Genomic DNA, 19,666 nt, shown 5'->3' on the forward strand with positions numbered 1-19,666 from the left:
ATTTTGTAACAACTATACTCACATCAGAGTATGTGATAAAAATGTTGTCCCTATACATAAATTTTGCAGAGACATCACTAAAAACAGTTATTGCCTAATCCATAAATGAGTCAGAAGCTTAGCCTTCATCCACATGTGTTTCTTTTTAGCAGCTGGGTGGCTGAAATATCATCCTGATTACATGTGAGGCAGGTTACTGTGATAACTTATCCCATTAGTGAAAGATGGCATGTAAATCTATTATAACCTCTGTCTTATCTTAAATTTCAACTGACAGTTAATAAGGCCACCTGCATGGTCTGCTTTTGAGGGATCTCAAAACAGTAACTAAAGAGGGAGATGCCTGGCTAGGATATTACTGCATCAAAGTCTCATGTTCTTTTAGGAATGGAGAACTTCAAGATAAAGAACTCAGGAAACCAGGCTCACATTTCTCTCACACTGTTACTATAAATCAGATTTTCACACTGCTTTTACTTACATGTAGCTCAAAACACTGTGCTGCTGCATGGATCTTTTCCATTTACAGCTTTCAGTGTGGAGTAAAATTATATCTCAATGCATTCAGTGCTCCATTCTAAAAGCCCAATTTAATGCAACCACCTTAAAAAAACTGGACCCTGAATACCGCTAGTCAAAACTATTTTTTTAATTTAACTTTTATTTTATATTGGGATATAATTGACTTCAATGTTGTGTTAGTTTCAGGTGTACAGCAAAGTGATTTAGATATACATACATATATCCATTCTCTCTCAGATTATTTTCCCATATAGGTTATTACTATTTTTTAAGCTAAAAATGTAAACAAACTTTGGCAAAGACTACCCTGATGAGTGAAAAAATATGGATTATTTAATACTTCTGAAGATTTAAAAAGTAAGGGGACACGGGTTCAAGCCCCGGTCCGGGAAGATCCCACATGCCGTGAGCAACGGCATGCACCACAACCGCGTGCACCACAGCTACTGAGCCTGCGCTCTAGAGCCCGCGAGCCACAACCACTGAGCCCGTGTGCCCCAACTACTGAAGCCTGGGCACCTAGAGCCCGTGCTCCGCAACAAGAGAAGCCACCGCATTGAGAAGCCCGCGCACCACAACGAAGAGTAGCTCCCACTCGCCGCAACTAGAGAAAGCCCGTGTGCAGCAGCAATGAAGACCCAATGTGGCCAAAAATAAAATAAATAAATAAAAGTATTGTAGGAAGCACAGACTATGTTAAACTATTTCCTAGTACCCATGTTCATGAAAATGAACTTAATTATTATGCTTATAAAATAATTATATAAATGTTTGAAGATCTAGAAGAAAGTCTATTTTAGAGAGTCCTTATAATTGGGCTCCTCTCAATTTACTGCAAAGCAAATGTAATCACTAATACAGTCAGTTTCATATCATTAGGGATAACTGGGGTCTCAAAACATCTCTGATGGTGGAATCTGGTCTAGAGTCTGCCCCCACTTGTGAGGAGAGAAAGCTGGTTTTATTTACACATCTTTTGAGACTGAGAAGTCAATTAGAAAGGGGTGGGTGCTATGAGTGGTCAGCAGCAGAAGCACAGGAAATGGGAGTGTGAAGAGGCAAATGTTGACAGTGCGCTTTGTAATGAAGAAGGACTTTTAACCAATGGCAAGACTATCTCAGCTGCAGAAACATGCAAGTCCCCCAAATTCAATTCTATGCTCACCCAGTCATCCCCTGATTACAATTTGTCTTTCTCTGTAGACCTGGTGACAGGAAAACATTCAATGGTCATACTGACACAATTATTATAGTTTTTGTGACAGATGCATTTTTCCATTGTAAGACAATAAGTTGAACCTTTGAGACAGATTTTAGTGGAAAACAGATTAATACATAATAATTTCATATGGTATAAAATTGCAGATATAATAATCAACTCTACATTATCAGTGCTCTATTTGAGAAGAGAGTGCCCCAGAAATAGTAAAGATCAAATAGAACCAAACAATGTCTAGTGTTTGGGAGACAATGTTCATGCAATATATAAACAGGATATCAAAATGTCCTGGAGTAAAATGTTAAAGAAATAAATCACAAATTAGCTATTCTGAGTAACGGCTCTGTGATGATACATGGATCATATATTTGGTAATTACAAGAGAAAATTATGAAACATTGGCTTACCATTGTTTTTATCGAGACATTTATGTCAGAGAGCACAAGTCAAATTCTCTAAATTAGGAGTGAGTCTAATACTTTATAATATATATTATATTCTCACCATTCCCTTGGAAAGATGGAGTATAACTGTGATGTTTGCATTTTCTACCTGGAGAAATCAATCTCAGTTAATTGATTTTTACTTAAAGAAAAAAAAAGTTATCAGAATGAAGAATGGTTCTGTCAATGAATGTGATGCCATTAACATGTTGATAAACAATATTAAGGTTTAAGTTCAAAACATCAAAGGATAACATGATAGATAAAAGGGGCCATCAATGACCAAGAGACTTCAGCAGCTTTTGGAGAACTGAAAATAAATGAAGTATTTTTGATGTGGAACACATAGCCTCCATGTGTTCTCCATCAAAATGAACACAGAAGCCTCATCCTACTATACGCATGGAGGGAGGATTCAGTCTGTAAGAACGAGGGAGGCTGGACTAGGAAATTTCAGATAAGATGAAGGGGATATAAAAAGAGGGAGATTAATCGAACATCCATGTCAATTACTATTGATGACCACTCCATGGCCAGACACAAACAAACCAATTAACCATCCAAACAAACAAGAAGCGATTTTAACTATAATAACTGAATAATCAAAGAAAAAAAATGCCAGCAAGGAGGGGTCTCTCAATATACCTGGACTGACATCCCTCTAGAGCATCATTAAAGGAGCTATGGCCTATTCTTTTTTTTCAAACCGAAGTGTATTGCTCAGCCATTAAAAAGAATAAAATAGTGCCATGTGCAGCAACACGGATGGACCTGGAGATTATCATACTAAGTGAAGTAAATCACACAGGGAAAGACAAATGTCATATGATAGCACTTATATGTAGAATCTAAAAAAATTGATACAAATGAACTTTTTAACAAAATATAAACAGACTCACAGACTTGGAGAACAAACTTCCCCCAGGGGGTAAGGGTGGGAGGGGGAGGATTGATTGGGAGTTTGGGATTGATATGTACACACTGCTATATTTATTTAAAACAGATAACCAATAAATTAGAATTACTTTCTAAAACAAATAAATAAATAAATAAATTGAAGTGTGTAGTTGATACACAATAAGTTTCAAGTGTACAACACAGTGATTCATAATTTTTAAAGGTTATATTCCAATTATAGTTATTATAAAATACTGGCTATAGTCCCTGTGTTGTACAATATATCCTTGTAGCTTATTTATTTTATACATGGTAGCTTGTACCTCTTAATCCCCTACCCTTATCTTGCCCCTTCCCCCTTCACTCTGCCCACTGGTAGCCACTAGTTTGTTCTCTGCATTTGTGGATCTGTTTCTTTTTCTTTATATTCACTAGTTTGTTTTGTTTTTTTAGATTCCACATGTAAGTGATATTATGCAGTATTTGTGTTTCTCTGCCTTACTTACTTCACTTAGCATAATACCCTCCAAGTCCATGCATGTTGTTGGAAATGGCATTATTTCATTCTTTTTTATGGCTGAGTAATATTCCACTGTGTGTGTGTGTGTGTGTGTGTGTGTGTGTGTGTGTGTGTGTGTATATACACATATATACACACACAATATCTTCTTTACCCTTTCATCTGTTGATGGACACTTAGGTTACCTCCATATCTTGGCAATTATAAACAATGCTGCCATGAACACTGGGGTGCATGTATCTTTTTGAATAAGTGTTTTGGGGTTTTTTTGGATAGATACCCAGGAATGGAACTGCTGGTTCTATGACCCTTTTTGCTCAGTATCATCTGAGTGAGGACCTTCCCAGAAGCCTGTTGAAATGTGCAGAAATATGGCTCCTACACATCTTATTTCTCCTTTTCTGATTTATGCCTCTCTATCATCAGCTGTCCAATTACTAGTACATATTTAAATTTTTAATTGTTTGTCTATCACTAAATGTAAGCTTCAAAAGGGCAAGGATTCTTCGATTTCTTTTGTCCTCTGTTGTATCTCCAACGCTTAGAAGAGTGCCTGGAACACACTAAGTGCTTAATAAACATTTGTTGAATATATTAATGGGGGATGGGAGAGATGGGAGAGTGTGTACATCAAAAGATAATGATCAAATTAATGAATAAAAATTAGGGTAGTAGTATTTTATTTAGCTATAAGGGAATACTTACTAAAGGAAATACCTAAAATAATTAATGGGGTTACCTCTCTGTAGCTAGACCAGGCTTGGGAAGGTCTGAGCATTGGGCCGTCATTTTTAAATCATAAGGATATTATTACTTTGAATTACATTTATGTATTTAATAGAAGTTAGAAGTGTAATGGACAGAATTGATCAGAGAAAGTGAGAGAGGAAGGAACAGTGATGAAGTTGACTTGAGGTTTTTAATGTGGGTCAATATATTTCATTATATATGTGATATGAACTAGAAGTGGGAGGAGGAAAGATGAAAGTGGCTTGTTTGAGTGCTTGTTACATGCTAAGGGCTGTGCTAAGGAGGAACTTTAAACACAAATTATGTCAGGTGGTCTTCTCGATACCCTTTTGAGAAGGTTACCACTATTCTAATATGAGGTAAGAAACCTCGTATTTGAGCAGGTTAAAATTACTTGCCTCATGCCACATCACTGGGAATTGGTTGGCAGAATTGAAAACCATGTTTGCCTGACTCTAAAATAACCAACACTATACATATGCTGCTTCATCATAACAACAGAACCATGAGTGGTTGTCAAGCTTTGAAAATAATGGACTAGAAGCACAGAACATAAGCAGTGTGTGTATGTGTGTGTGTACATACTCTTAGTATTACACCCTCTCTTGGTTTCCTTGATCAGTCAATTAAAGAATAATTTCTTTATAAATATAAATTTTATAAATAAAATAATTTATTTCTCTCTAGAAATAAAAAATTCTGTTATTTAAAAGGAGATTCATAAATGTCGTTTTTGTTTGTTTCATTTTCTTTAAAGTTAATTGATTCACTGTCTTTTATGAAGAGCACACTATAGGCCACAACACAGAGCTCAATTAAGCAACTAATTGAAGCCAGGTTCATGAGGGCTTAAATTACCAGAGCCTTCCTGTCATCTTAAATTAAACTTCCTTATATACTTCTCAAGATTTATAACCACAGGCTGAAAAGCTGTAAACCATCCCAGTTTCAGAGTGAATCTCCCAGAAGGAAATGATGTTTCCTGGAAAAGAAGAAGGCAAATGTCCTCCATGGAAGAAGGCTCCAAAAGCAATGTGTGTGGCAGGGGTCATGGGAGCCTCGAGAAGGGGCTGCAAAGGGAATAGACAAGTCACTCAAATAGCACGTGCCCAGAGATTTTGCAGTTTGACTTGTGAGTCCTATAGGAAGGAGCAAATTTATCTAAACAGCAAGTGGACACATTCTTGACTTTCTCCTACCAAATGTAAAGCAGAAGGGCAAATGATTTTCTGTGGAGACCATAATCTCCCCAAATCCCCAAATAGCTCTTATTTTAGTTGAGAAAGACTTATTATCACTGCCTTTAACACTCTATCACCTATCTAATTTCTTACCTACACTTTCACATGCATTGTGTTTCTTTTTTACATGTTTTAATTCTCTATAATATAAAAATACGTGTTCATGTGATTCAAAAATCACTGTTTTGGGATTGGTACAATTCACCAACTATTTAATAACGGGATGGGAAATCATTTAATGATGCAGACAAAAATTAAGCTAAAAGGCCTGTATTCTAAGGAAAATCACCTCCCTTTTTTAAACTTTTAGCAAATAGAAAGCATTTTTTATGTATACTATTACCCTAACATCTCATGTATAACCAGACCAGTACATAAGAAAAATGAATTTTCATTTTATAATTTTCCTTCACTATAATGTTTTACTAGATATTCTCAGGAAAATTAGACATTCATGACATGATTTCTGCTCAGTGCTGGCTGGTCTCATGTGCCAGGCACTGTGTACAGTTTTGGTGAAATTGAACTTTCTGTTACTTTTCATGTCAACTAGAATTCTGCCAAAACTCACATATGTAAAAATATGATTAGCAGAAATATCCTGAATGTCTATGACATATTTACTGATGGAAATAAATTTTCTGAGTTTGAAAATTATAGGATTCATGTCTACCTTGTTTTTTGAATAAGAAGTACTATTTTCCCCATCTCCTGGTTAATGCCTATAGAAGATAACTATGATCACAACTCTTACATAAGATTTTTAGTACTTTATATTAAAACAGTTCTCATACTCTTTCCAGTTGGTTAGACAAAGGGCCTTTAATATACTCTTTTCAAAATAAAATGAAGCGCCAGAAAAATAAAAGAAATTGATTTTATATTTTATATTAAATAAATGCAAACAGGATACTTAACATTCTTTAATATAGCAAAATGTTTCAACTTTACCTATGTTAAGTCCTTCCAAAGATCACTGAAATAGAGAAAAATTAATTTTTATATGAAATATGTTCGAATTTTTGAGATTGTTGCAGGACTGAGGAAATTTAGAATGAGTCGCAGCTTTATTTTAATACACATACTACAAGTAGATAATTCAAGTCAAATGATAAACAGATCAGTGATCAAGGAACAAGACTGCCCTCACATGTCATCACTAAACTTACACCAACCATATGTCATTTTAGGGTTAATTCAGAACATAGGTCTTTCAACAGTATTTTTCCCTTTGTAATATTAGTTTATGTTGACGAGGTAAGGACTTCTGTATTAATATTATTTATTAACAAAACAAATTAGTAATTTGGACATTTTAAAGATAATACATTTGTGTCGGATTAGTTGTGGCATTCATTTTTTTAACCAGCCTTTAATTAAAAATTTTAAACTCTGCACTAGCTGCAAATTAGAGGCATCATTTCTTAATCCTAGATCAGATATCTTCTTTCGTTGTCTAAACCAAACTTGACAGAGAAGACAGGAGTTATAAACATGCAAGGCTTTAAGCTATCAATGATATTTCATAGCCCAAACACTTCACTCACGTTACCTATTACTTTTCGTGGTACCAAAATGCTAATGATCTTGGTAATCTGCTTTCTTATCCCGCAAAACAGAAACCACATATTGGTAAAGGAATGGTACTCCACAAAGGCAGCAACACTGATAGCAGTGAATTAATGAATGATAGCCAGAAAACAAAGGGAACAAAATATTTATAATAAATAGGTAAAAGACCAAAGAGGTATATAGTCAGGCATCAACAAGGATGGAAGCAAATAGTTCCATCAGACTTGGATAAGGTCTGATGGTTCCACTACATATCATTCTGAAACTAACTGTAGTTCAATATCATGACCACCCAAGAATCAAGAACATTTTATCTTTATTATAGCAGTTTTGTAATACACACAATTCTCATTTTAAATGACGTACCATTGCAATTGTGAATGTTAGAAAGTTTTCCTACCTAAAATTAGAAGCAGCTATAATAAAGGTTCATTCATTCTTACTTAACTCATTTCAGAAATCATTACTAAGGACGTACTGTGTGTAAGGTTCTGGGCTAATCCCTTGAAATACAGAAGTGGTTAAAATGTAAAAATACTGCTGTCGTCACAGTGCTTACATTCCAGAGGGGAGGAAGTGGCAATAATAAACAATGAATATAATAAATAAGTTGTAGGTTAGAGAGGGGTTAGAGCTACAGAAAAGAAGGAAAACTACAGCAACCATGATGTGGAGTGCAGATGGGCACACTGCAGTGTTAAAAGAGAAGTTAAGGTCAGCATCAGTGAGAAGCCAACACTGGAGCAGTTGACTTGCAGGAGGTGAGAGATTCGGCCAAGTGGCTATCAGAGGAAGAGCATTCCAGGCAAAGGAATCAGCTACAGCATATTTCCTAAGCGGGGAGCAAGCCTAGTCTATTTGACACCATGGCAGGGCTCTGAGCAAAAGAGTGACATCTGACAGGTATGTTCAAAAAGTTTTGTAGATACTGACCCACTGAACTCCCAGAATGATTTCATGAAATCGATGCCATTTTTTATACCCTTTTAGCAGATGAGAACCTGAAGCATAGAGAGGTTAGGTAAGTTGCCCAAGGTCACACAATTAGGAAGTGGTGGAACTGGGATCCAAAATGCAGGCAGTCTGATTCTAGAGGTGAGCTCTTTTTTTTTTTTTTTTTTTTTTTTTTTTGCAGTACATGGGCCTCTCACTGTTGTGGCCTCTCCCGTTGCGGAGCACAGGCTCCGGACGCGCAGGCCCAGCGGCCATGGCTCACGGACCCAGCCGCTCCGCGGCATGTGGGATCCTCCCGGACCAGGGCACGAACCCGTGTCCCCTGCATCGGCAGGCGGGCTCACAACCACTGCGCCACCAGGGAAGCCCTAGAGGTAAGCTCTTAACAAGGAGATATTCAGTCCTTGAACAGGACACACACAGGCACGCATGCTCGCTCACATGTGCACAAACCCCCCCACACACACTCAAGAGTGGAGAGGAAGCTGAGAAGCCAGAAGAGGAGAGTTTGTTATCCACATTCTATGTCTCTTGGTCCACATTTTATTTTCTCTCTTGTATATTTTACTTGTTAACCTTTAGATCAAAATGTCTGTTTAAATGAAAGATGTTCAAATTGACTGAAAACATTTGGGATTATTCTCAAAAGAGTAAAACAAATTAGCAATTCTTAATGTATAAAATAAATATTGTGGAAATTATTGTGGAGTTATGTCAATTTACTTTAAATAAACAAAGAGAACAAAACAAAAATACTCTCATGAAACAATGTGCACTAAAATTATTTTAGGTCTACAGAGAAAAATACAAGAACATTTTTCTGGCTAAATATCCAGAATAATATAGCCACCAGTCATTCAAGCTATCCACTTGGGAAGAGCTTTGGAATCACAGAAAGGCTTCATAAATCATGATTTATGACTCTCATCTCATGTAAATGAAGATAATGTGTCACTGAGATTCTTTTCCATGTTAATTATCTTGGTTCTATTGTATAGACACTTATTCCTTTCCTATGTACACTATCAATACAGGCTTTGAAAAATGCTTAGGTACATTGTTATATTTAAGTTCACATAGATTATAATTCATACACTATTTTACTATGTCAAATCTATACAAATGGAAATAAGTATTAATGTCTGAAATATAACATTCTCCAAAACATAGAATAAATTCTGTTAAAATGAAGAGTTGGAGCTCCTCTTTATCATGGTGCTAACTAAGTACTACACTACCTTTAGTACAGTAACTACTCAGCATTTATTAAATTAACAATCCCAAAAGTAATCAAATCCAATTTATCAAAAGAAAAAATTATTTAAGAGTCTATCTCAGAATTAAAGGACACTGGTGAAAAGAATGCTTTTCGTAAGCTAAAAAAAATAAGATAGCTTAAAAAAAATAAGATAGCTCTCCCCAAGATGGTATAAAATGACCATGCCTATTATACATAGGTCTATATTTTAAAATATAATACAGTTTCATAATATCCATGCATATCCAGCAAGAAGAGAAAAAAATTTCCCCCAACGGGTCATAACCACTGAGAAATGTGGGGCAAGAAACTCCACATGGCAGATACAGAAATAGAGTGAGGGAAAGCAATGACAAACGATATCTCATCTCACTTCCAGAGTCAACATCCTTTGCACAATACCACTTTACTTCCTATATTTTTCCAGCTACCATTCTTGTTTCTTGTCCATTCAAATGACTTAAACCAAACTCTAGGAAATATTATTTCTGGCAGTTCTCAAAATCTAGATCTCTTTCTACCAACCACCACTTCCCCAAAAAGATTAATAATAAAAAATATATTTTATTTTTTCTCCTTCTCTATTCTTAAGGAAATCTAAAGAACTTATACTGTAGAGAATGTTTTTTTCACTTTGATTCCTGCACAATTTCACATGACATCACAAAATACCAAGACAAGCTTAAAGAACAGAAGCACATCTGCATTACTTAGTAAAAACAAATATCCCTTATCATTCCATGGCCTTTGTAGTACACTCCATATTTTTTGGTGAAACTGTGATTTTTCTTTATTAATAATTCACTAATGAGTAAAATTTGCCAAAGGAAATGAGTTTACATGGCTGTACAGAGACAGAAACATTGCTTAATGTGAAGTGAGGGATGGTTGACAGATGAAAGAGAAGGGGATTTCTGAGCTGCTGAATATTGACAATAAGTGGGAAGTGGTTTGTGAATGTATCTTGGAATTTTATGTTAGCTTTCTGAGTCAATACTAATTGCCAAAAACAAACTCAAGGCAAACTGTATTATTAGGTTTTAGGCTTGGCTTCTAAGATGGAAAAAGTTAAATATTTACATATGTGTGATACAGTGTGTATATTTTAGTAGACGATAAAAGAGTATTTTCATATTGGACATTCTCCCTCCTTAAGAAAAATGATCATAGCTATGTATGCCATAGAGCTAATGATCTGATAACCCGAAAATTGATCAGAAACATATGAGTAATTTGCATGAAACCTGTTAGCTTAATTACGTTCTGTGATCATTTTTTGATGTGCCAACTTAGCTAGGTTTATTTAGTTCCACTCAACACCAATCTGGGTGTCGCTGTGAAAGCATTTTGTGGATGTGGTTAAAGTCCATAGCAGTTGACTTCAAGTAAGGGAGATAATCCTAGATTATCACTAGGATAGTAGGCCTGACTCACTCCTTGAAAGGTCTTAAAAGTGGGAGTGTGGCCTCCTTGAGAGACGAAATTCCACCAGTTTATAGCGGTTTCAGCTCTTGCTAAGAGTGTCAGCCTGTCTTCCTGCTGGGCTGCCCTCAGGATTTCAGACTTGCCTAGCCAGACCCCATTATCATGTGAATCAATTCTTTAAAATAAATCTGTTTGCACTGTTTCTTACTGATTCTGCTTCTCTAGCTGAATCATGACTGATATAGTTCCAAACTGGAAAAAAGGCAGGAACGAAAGAGTAAAGGAAGCTGCAGTGGTTTGCCAGCACCCCACACCCGCTGTGTCTACATGCACCCACAGACTCAAGTCAGACAAACAATGTGTGTATAGAAACTCACACACACGTATACACGCACGTGCATGCACAGATAATCTCACATCAAAATGGTATGTTCCCAAACACTCAAACTCCTGTGTTTAACAGACCTGAAATTTTTGACAGACGTAACGATTTAATCTATCAAAAGCATCAACCAAAGAAAACTACACAACTGGAGACTAGGATTCAAAAAGCACATTCTAAACAGTAACGTGTAGAAGGAAGGAACTCTGACATACTACTGACAAGAAAGACATTTCACACATTTTCATACAAACCACAATCACCTTCAGAAAACGAACACAAATATTTCACCTAAAAAGTGATAAGTGTTGGTCGTCCAACCAATAGAAAAGTGGTTTTAAATTCTATAACGCTAATCAAAGAATCCCATCACTTTGATACAACTATATAAAGATGTTTTCCAAACTCGCAGACAAAAACTTATTAAAAACAAGCTGTATCAAGAGAAATTCATTCTAAACACATTCCCCGCTTCCCTTCCTTACCTGGACTGCATATCTTGCTGGGTTTTGGCCTGACTGGCTTCTGCCTGAGGGGAGGCGTGGGTGACCCGCTGCTGAAGCTCCACCAAGGACTGGTAATACTGCTGCTGATGATGCTGCTGCTGCTTGTAGCGAGACAAACTGAAAAACAGCCCTAGAATGGCTTTTAAGTTTCCATTTCTTATTTCTGTATCAAGCGGAAAATATAAAAACAGTATCATAGAAAATGATTATTTTTTACAAATGAAATTCTAGAAGCAATTCTCTTAGGCTAAATCTACGGAGACAGAAATACAACTTGATTTTCTCAGTCACAGAGTTAAGCAAATCTGATTTTCTGAAACACGCTAGCATTTCCAAATAGCCTGGAAATTTCAGGGAGAGAGGGAAGGGATGAAGCGTAGAGAGAACAAAGCTTACTCAAGTGATGTTCTTTGTTGACCCTGAATGACAGTTTTTCTAGAGTTAGTTTCTTCATGGAAATGCATGGGCTGTCAGTCTTGTGCTAATCATTTGGTTTAGCACTCTGCTTCCCTCACAGACACACACAGCTGTTACCAACACGGTGGTGGCTATGAGCTAGAGAAAGCAAGCCACTTAAATGCTGGTTGTCCTACATTATAAATACTGATGCTACGGGTGCACCTCATAATAGCAACTAGATTTATAACTGTTAGCACAATTCTAAATCACCCACCAACCAAGTTATTTTCAAAAATATATGTATATGTCCTCCAAAAAGCAGACTACATCATAGGTATCCATTTTTAATGCTCCGATTCTTTTATTTTTAATTTATGTTACATATTAATAAATATTAAAGATCACCTTACTCGTGACTTTAGATAACATAATTGAATAAATGTAAGTGGAATTCCTAGTTCTAACACATGGGGCTCCTGTGTAAGTTTTTCTAATATTGAATAAAAAATTCAATGCACAAAGTAGGCTACAACATGAGCCTACATTTTCCTCCTGCAGTTATAATTTTAAAATTAGAAAACGAGATGCAAGTAAAGCTTGATATAATGCTACACAACCTATAATCATAATTTAACTGAAACTTGCTATTGGCAATAAAATATATCCTCCTTTGAGGTCAAGGTTTTATGGCTCCTTTTTGGAATTTAGAAACATTAATAAACTACTTAGATTTCTTGCTCTCTGATGGTTTATAATGCCACACACACTATGCCGTGGAATTATTCATATAAAATGAGGCTGAATTGTTATAAGCCCCCAATCTTCCTCACAGGGGTCATAACATATAAGTGTTGGCTTGTTCAATATAAAGCTACAGTGAGAAAGTATTAATTTTCTCCTGTAAACCTGAATGATCTTATTGAAAGAGGTTTTTTTTAACTTCTTATTTTATTACTATGCATGTTTAATCAATTTAGAAAATCATTTTGGGCATTCATATATTTTTAGGAGATAAATAAAAAGCAAGAGGTTTATGTTAATAAAAGATATCATGTTACACTCCCTAACACCATACACAAAAATAAACTCAAAATGGATTAAAGACCTAAATATAAGACTGGACACTATAAAACTCTTAGAGGAAAACACAGGCAGAACACTCTATGACATAAATCACAGCAAGATCCTTTTGGACCCACCTCCTAGATAAATGGAAATAAAAATAAACAAGTGGGACCTAATGAAACTTAAAAGCTTTTGCACAGCCAAGGAAACCATAAACAAGACGAAAAAACAACCCTCAGAATGGGAGAAAATATTTGCAAATGAATCAACGGACAAAGGATTAACCTCCAAAATATACAAGTAGCTCATGCAGCTCAATATCAAAAAAACAAACAACCCAATCCCAAAATGGGCAGAAGATCTAAATAGACATTTCTCCAAAGAAGACATACAGATTGCCAGCAAACACATGAAAGGATGCTCAACATCACTAATCATTAGAGAAATGCAAATCAAAACTACAATGAGGTATCACCTCACACCAGTCAGAACGGCCATCATCAAAAAATCTACAAACAATAAATGCTGGAGATGGTGTGGAGAAAAGGAACCCTCTCGCACTGTTGGTGGGAATGTAAATTGATACAGCCACTAGGGAGAACAGTATGGAGGTTCCTTAAAAAACTAAAAACAGAACTACCATATGAACCAGCAATCCTACTACTGGGCATATACCCTGAGAAAACCATAATTCAAAAAGAGTCATGTACCACAATGTTCATTGAAGCCCTATTTACAACAGCCAGGACATGGAACAGCCTAAGTGTCCATCGACAGATGAATGGATAAAGAAGATGTGGCACATGTATACAATGGAATATTACTCAGCCATAAAAAGAAATGAAATTGATGTATTTGTAGTGAAAAGGATGGACCTAGATAGAGTCTGTCATACAGAGTGAAGTAAGTCAGAAAGAGAAAAACAAATACCGTGTGCTAACACATATATATGTAATCTAAAAAAAAAAAAAAAAAAGGTTCTGAGGAACTCAGGGGCAGGACAGGAATAAAGATGCAGACGTAGAGAATGGACTTGAGGACACGGGTTTGGGAGAGAAGGGTAAGCTGGGATGAAGTGAGAGAGTGGAATTGACATATATACACTACTAAACGTAAAATAGCTAGTGGGAAGCAGCTGCATAGCACAGGGAGATCAGCTTGGTGTTTTGTGACTACATAGAGGGGTGGGATAGAGAGGGTGGGAGGGAGAGGCAAAAGGGAGGGGATATGGGGATATATGTATACGTATAGCTGATTCACTTTGTTATACAGTAGAAAGTAACACAACACTGTAAAGCAGTTATACTCCAACAAAGATGTTTTAAAAAAAAAAGAATATGAAAAAACAAAACAAAGCCAAACAAAAAGATGTCATGTTATACGGAAGAGACATAAAACGAATAAATGGTAACATTTCTCACCAACTTTGACCACTTAGAAAGTAAAGTATTATCCTGGAGGATTTTATCAAATTTTATTCTAAGTTAACAGAACCATGAGTTAGATTTGAACATAAGTTTTTTGCCATTAAATATGTAATTTAAGATTAAACATCATGATGACATATACAGATAAAGGATTAAAGAAATTTAAAATTTAAATAGTGAAGAAAAATTGACAAACGTAAATAATTCTAGTACATGTCCATAATATTTCAGAAGTCACACAATTCCTCTTTTTCCAATGGCAGCAAACTTTGAACAGCTTAGAATTGTCTAATATTTCTACTATCTGTGGGGGAAAAAGGCTTTTCAGAGTAAACTGACTGTAGCAGAAACAAGAAGCAACATAAATTGTCAAAAGTGTTTAATCATAAAATTCTAATTAAAAATGGTTGTTGCTGATACAGATCTCAAAGGACTTGGTATTTCATAACTTTAGCAATTGTTTTTTGTTAATAGTACTAAATTGAAAATTTTGCAAAGGCTTCCTAAAAATATATGTGGAAGAAAAAGAAATGCAGAAAAAAAAATAACAGATCTAGTTTTCTTTTTCCACTTTTCTATATTTCAATGTCAGTGATGATCTTTTAAACATTTAATAATTTTAAGGACTTTACAAAGAACAGTTATTAATACTGTTAGTGCTAATTAAGTAAGAACTCCTGATGACTTATTTAAAATTAACAAATATTTAGACTTGGACTACCAACTTGATCAAATTATAGAATTGTTATTGATAAAATATTTGAGCATTAATTACACTATTTTAACTGTATTTATGTCCATCTACTGTATTTATTATCCAGCATTATCTATCTATCCATCCATCTACTTAAGACTCTACAAACACTACCAACTGGTAATAACATAAAGATATTTTGTTAGTATGTCCCCCTCCCATATACTCGGTAATGTAAAGAACAATTTTGGCAAAATCTGGAACATACCTACATAAGGCGTACATTAATAACCATTGAATTTATGTTTCTATTATTTTGGAAACTTTGCTGATTTCCTTTCTTGTATTAGGGGCTATGTACTCCCACTTTACATTTCTAGCATTATAAAAAGTCTTTTACAAACATGGATCCATTTGTGACAACTGTGCTTTTTCTTACCTTCAGCAGATAGACCTTGAACATTTACTCCTCTGGCTGCTAGAAAATTAAGGCAGACATCAACATTTTCAATCTGCAACATGAAAAGCAGTGAAAAAGTAACTTAGAAGGTTATTTTTAAATAAATAAATGAGCTAGAATGAAGCCAGAGAGAAAGATAAAGAAAGAATGAATATTTTACATTCATTTCATACTAGAGATCTTTAACCAGAGTTTAACTAGAATTATTTTGGCTAACTGCAGAATGAATATAAAGATTGCATTGTCCGATTTAGTACTTACAAACAATTCATAAAGGCCTGACCAAGAATGGCATTCTTACAGATTAGCAACCCACCTACTTAACATAAAACCAGACTGATTTTGTGCTTCACAAACAAGTCTCAACTAAAGTATCCAAATAGGAGGAGACTCCTGTTTCTGTGAGTTAGAATACTAGGATGTGGGTAACTGAGATTCGAACAGTAATATTTGGTAAGTATGCCAAAAGATAAGGGTTGATATACATGAAAGAAATGAAGCATATTTTCATCCTAAATCATAGAAATTCTTTATTTTAAAAACTGTATTTGTACTTCTACAGTTGCTAATTCTCTGCTTAAATATAGGTATTGCCTTTGTAATTTAAAAGAGTGATGCCACTGCTTTTGAACAGTTCCTTGCAACATGATAGCCAGTGATTAACCATTTAGGGTGAGAAGCAAAAAAAAAAAAAAAAAAGACTAATTTATGTTAATTCATGGGTTGATTTCAGTATTAGTTATGGCATTATGTAGCAAAGTTAAATAGCTAAGACTTTTTAAAAGAATGTAGGAAACTAGAAAGTTCCAGTTCTTTGTGAGTCATCTCCCTGGGTTTTGTGGTATTCCATAAATCTTGAAATTCTAAAGTAAATAAGAGATTTAAAGTTAATACTTGGCAAGGTACTGTTTTCTGTCTTATTAAATTCTCATCAAAAGCTATGCAGGAGGACATACAAAGTTTTGCCAATGTCCTCTTTAGCTGAGCTTCATAGGAAGGTCAAAATGTCTGTAAAAGAAAATAAAAAGAAAAAAATATATTCCAGAATCTGTCTTTATAAAATGGACAACTGTTTACGTTCCCTTTTAAATGTAATTTTGTGCATAATTAAAGTAATAATATCCAATGAGAGGTTCTTTACTTCAAAATGATTGCAGCCAAGGTATACACATTTGCTTTGAGAAAAAAATAACTTCTTGATTCGTTTCAAAATAAGTTTTACTGAAAGAATGATAGAGTTGAAGACGCTGAATGTTACATGACCAAGTGGACCTTCTCGTTCTACTTGTCAACGTCTGAATACCCAAAAAACCTATGGTTCTGGAATCCACTTCAAATTCTTTCTTTCACATTTCACTTTGCTATTAGAAAATAAGATAACATAAAGGAAAGAAAAAGAAAAGTGTAACAAACAGAAGATACTACTGTGTCTACCCAGTGTGTTCTTTAAAAAAATTTTTTTCAGGTTGATTAAAAATAAAAGATGACAAATAATTATTGTGGCCTAATATTAAGACAGAGAATTGAGCTGAGTATTTTTGAATGTTTGCTGCAACAATTATTATTGATATTATTAATTTTACACCAATTATATGAATTTTATAGAAAGTAAGATTTCTGGCCCAAATATATATAATTTACTGCAAAATGTATTTTTATTATACATAAACAGATTAGTTCATTGGAAGACCAAGAAAATATTCATGAACTGTGTCTGTAATTAAGTGTAAAATGGCTTTTTTGGCCATACAGAATAAAACAGAATAAAAAATAAAACTGCTATCTAGATTGGGTATTAGAGACAAACAACTCTCTCTCAATATGCACCATAAATTAGAAAGGGAAATTAAAAGGGTCCTAGTAGAGGAAAGAAAAAAATACTCAAAATATACCTTACATTCCTTTCATATCTATTTATCAGAAGCATTCAACCTTTTGTAATAGTCCTTTACAGTCATTCACTATGAGCACCAACAATTTGAGGTAGTTAATTCTGTTTCCCATCTTACTATAGCAGGTAAGTAACAGCAACAGAATAAGTACTTGAATACAAAATCTCCAGTATGACTATTAAAGGATAGTTCATTACACTTTATTTATTCACCAATTTTTGTTTGGTCATAATTAATTTTCCAACAATGTAACAACATAACAAACATAACTTAAGAAAATAATATCCTCTCCCTACCTAACTCCAAAGTCATCTATAAATTCAATCATGCTTGTTGGTACTACTTACATTTTTTACCCAGCGATGTTATAATAAAAGAAAATGGCTATGAGAAATGTTGTTAAATGTCATTTATATGTTTAGTTTCCTTGTCAGAGGCATACTCTAAAATAATTTGAGAATACTTTCTACCTACATAATAATATATTTTGGTTAATGATTATTTTTATTTTAATAAATTTGAGACATTAGTTTCTCAAAATTCCTGCTTTAAAATAATAGATTGTCCCCTCACATTTCCCAGTTAAATATCTATAAATACTGTTTTAGTTCCTAATTTTTCTGTCATGTCAAACCTCAACTGTTGTTTGAACTAAAAACCTCCAAACATTTTTGAAATCCTAAACAGATAAAAGTGATTTTGCCATCAAATTTATCCAATTAACTGAAGTGAGTTTTATTTTTTCTCAGTATTATTTGAATCATATATCAAATAAGCTATCAAAATTCAAACTGTAATTTTAACAGCTAATAATTTGGGTCAATTTTTAATTAGAATAATTTCATGTACTTAATAAACTAATAAACAACCCAATGCACAGTTACCTAAATATAATGGAAACAAAAGTTTCATAGATCAGTACTTACACTTGCTACATGAAATCGCTTGTGATGCTTTCTGCTAATAACATTGTCTTCTCTTTTCATTAATTAATTAATGCTTTTTAATCTGTATTTAAATATTGGTTAAAATCCACTAGATGAATTTCAGGATCCATTGATGGACAGTAATCCACAATTTGAAAAACACTGCCCTGAAAAGACCAGAGTATTGACACATCTGCCGTACCTTTTCTTTTGGGGGGTGGGGGTGGGCATTATACTCAATGACTAATCAGAAAGTGGAAAATTATCCTCACAAGCGAAGTCTCTGCATGGATTTAATTACATCAGTTAACTGGCGCAAAACAAAAACAAAATATTCAAAATACTGGTTATATAATCACATAGTTAATTTTTAGGATGTGTTTAAAAATGGCGCCCTTCTGTTCAAAATCTGAAAAAGAATTTTAACTCTTTTCAATCCCTTTTGTCTAGATACTAAATCATTTTGAAAAGGAAAGCAACTGAGTTGAAATTTGAGTCAATCTTTCATAAGCAATCAGTTATTTGACCAAATTTAAACAACTATTTCAAAATTACTAGGTTATTTAACAAAGTCAATCATTTCTTGATCTCTCTCTCCTCACTCCCTCTATTTGGTTTGCGGGTAAATAGAGATGTTTGTTGAGTTTTCATAGTTTTATTTATTTATTTGTTCATTCAGTTTCTTTTTGTTTGTTTGTTTGTTTTTTTTTTTTATGAAGACATGGGTTTAGCGAAGCTCTAAGCCTCTGAGAGACAAGAACTGAATTTTGTTGACTCGTGCACCTTTGGCAGCCTAGCATGGTGTTTGGTGTCTGTTAGATGCACAGTACATACTTGAGGAAGAAGGGAGGAAAGGAGTGTTGGCCAATTGGTCCTTGTATTTTTGGAAAAAATGAATCCAAGAAAAAAAAAAGAGAGACAGAGATAGAGACAGAGGAAGACAGAGAGTCATTTGATCCAGCGGCTACATGTTATATTCTCTTTGGGATCTTTTAAAATATACTACTTCCCTGTGTCTGACCCCAGACAATAAGAATCAGAAATTCTGTGAGTTGGGATTGGACATCAGTTTGTTTTCAAATTTTAGCTCCTAATCTCATCTTTAGTCTACCCT

General features: G+C 34.5%; 1 protein-coding gene across 5 annotated transcripts in view; it reads right to left on the reverse strand.

The window, feature by feature from the left end:
* NAV3 (neuron navigator 3) overlaps positions 1–19,666 on the reverse strand; it is an 839,545-nt gene that overhangs the window by 209,553 nt on the left and 610,326 nt on the right. For 4 of the 5 annotated variants that reach the window (XM_073788380.1, XM_073788379.1, XM_033866303.2 and 1 more), the window contains 2 exons: positions 15,714–15,786; positions 11,669–11,852 (listed from right to left, as the gene is read on the reverse strand). In XM_073788380.1, coding sequence (XP_073644481.1) covers positions 11,669–11,852; positions 15,714–15,786 — 257 coding nt within the window. Of the gene's footprint in view, positions 1–1,687; positions 1,728–11,668; positions 11,853–15,713; positions 15,787–19,666 lie in introns of those variants that run through there. The other variant, XM_073788382.1, reaches the window with a different exon arrangement.

Source organism: Tursiops truncatus, chromosome 11 (genome assembly GCF_011762595.2).
Source record: "Tursiops truncatus isolate mTurTru1 chromosome 11, mTurTru1.mat.Y, whole genome shotgun sequence".
In the NCBI taxonomy this organism is placed as follows: domain Eukaryota; kingdom Metazoa; phylum Chordata; class Mammalia; order Artiodactyla; family Delphinidae; genus Tursiops; species Tursiops truncatus.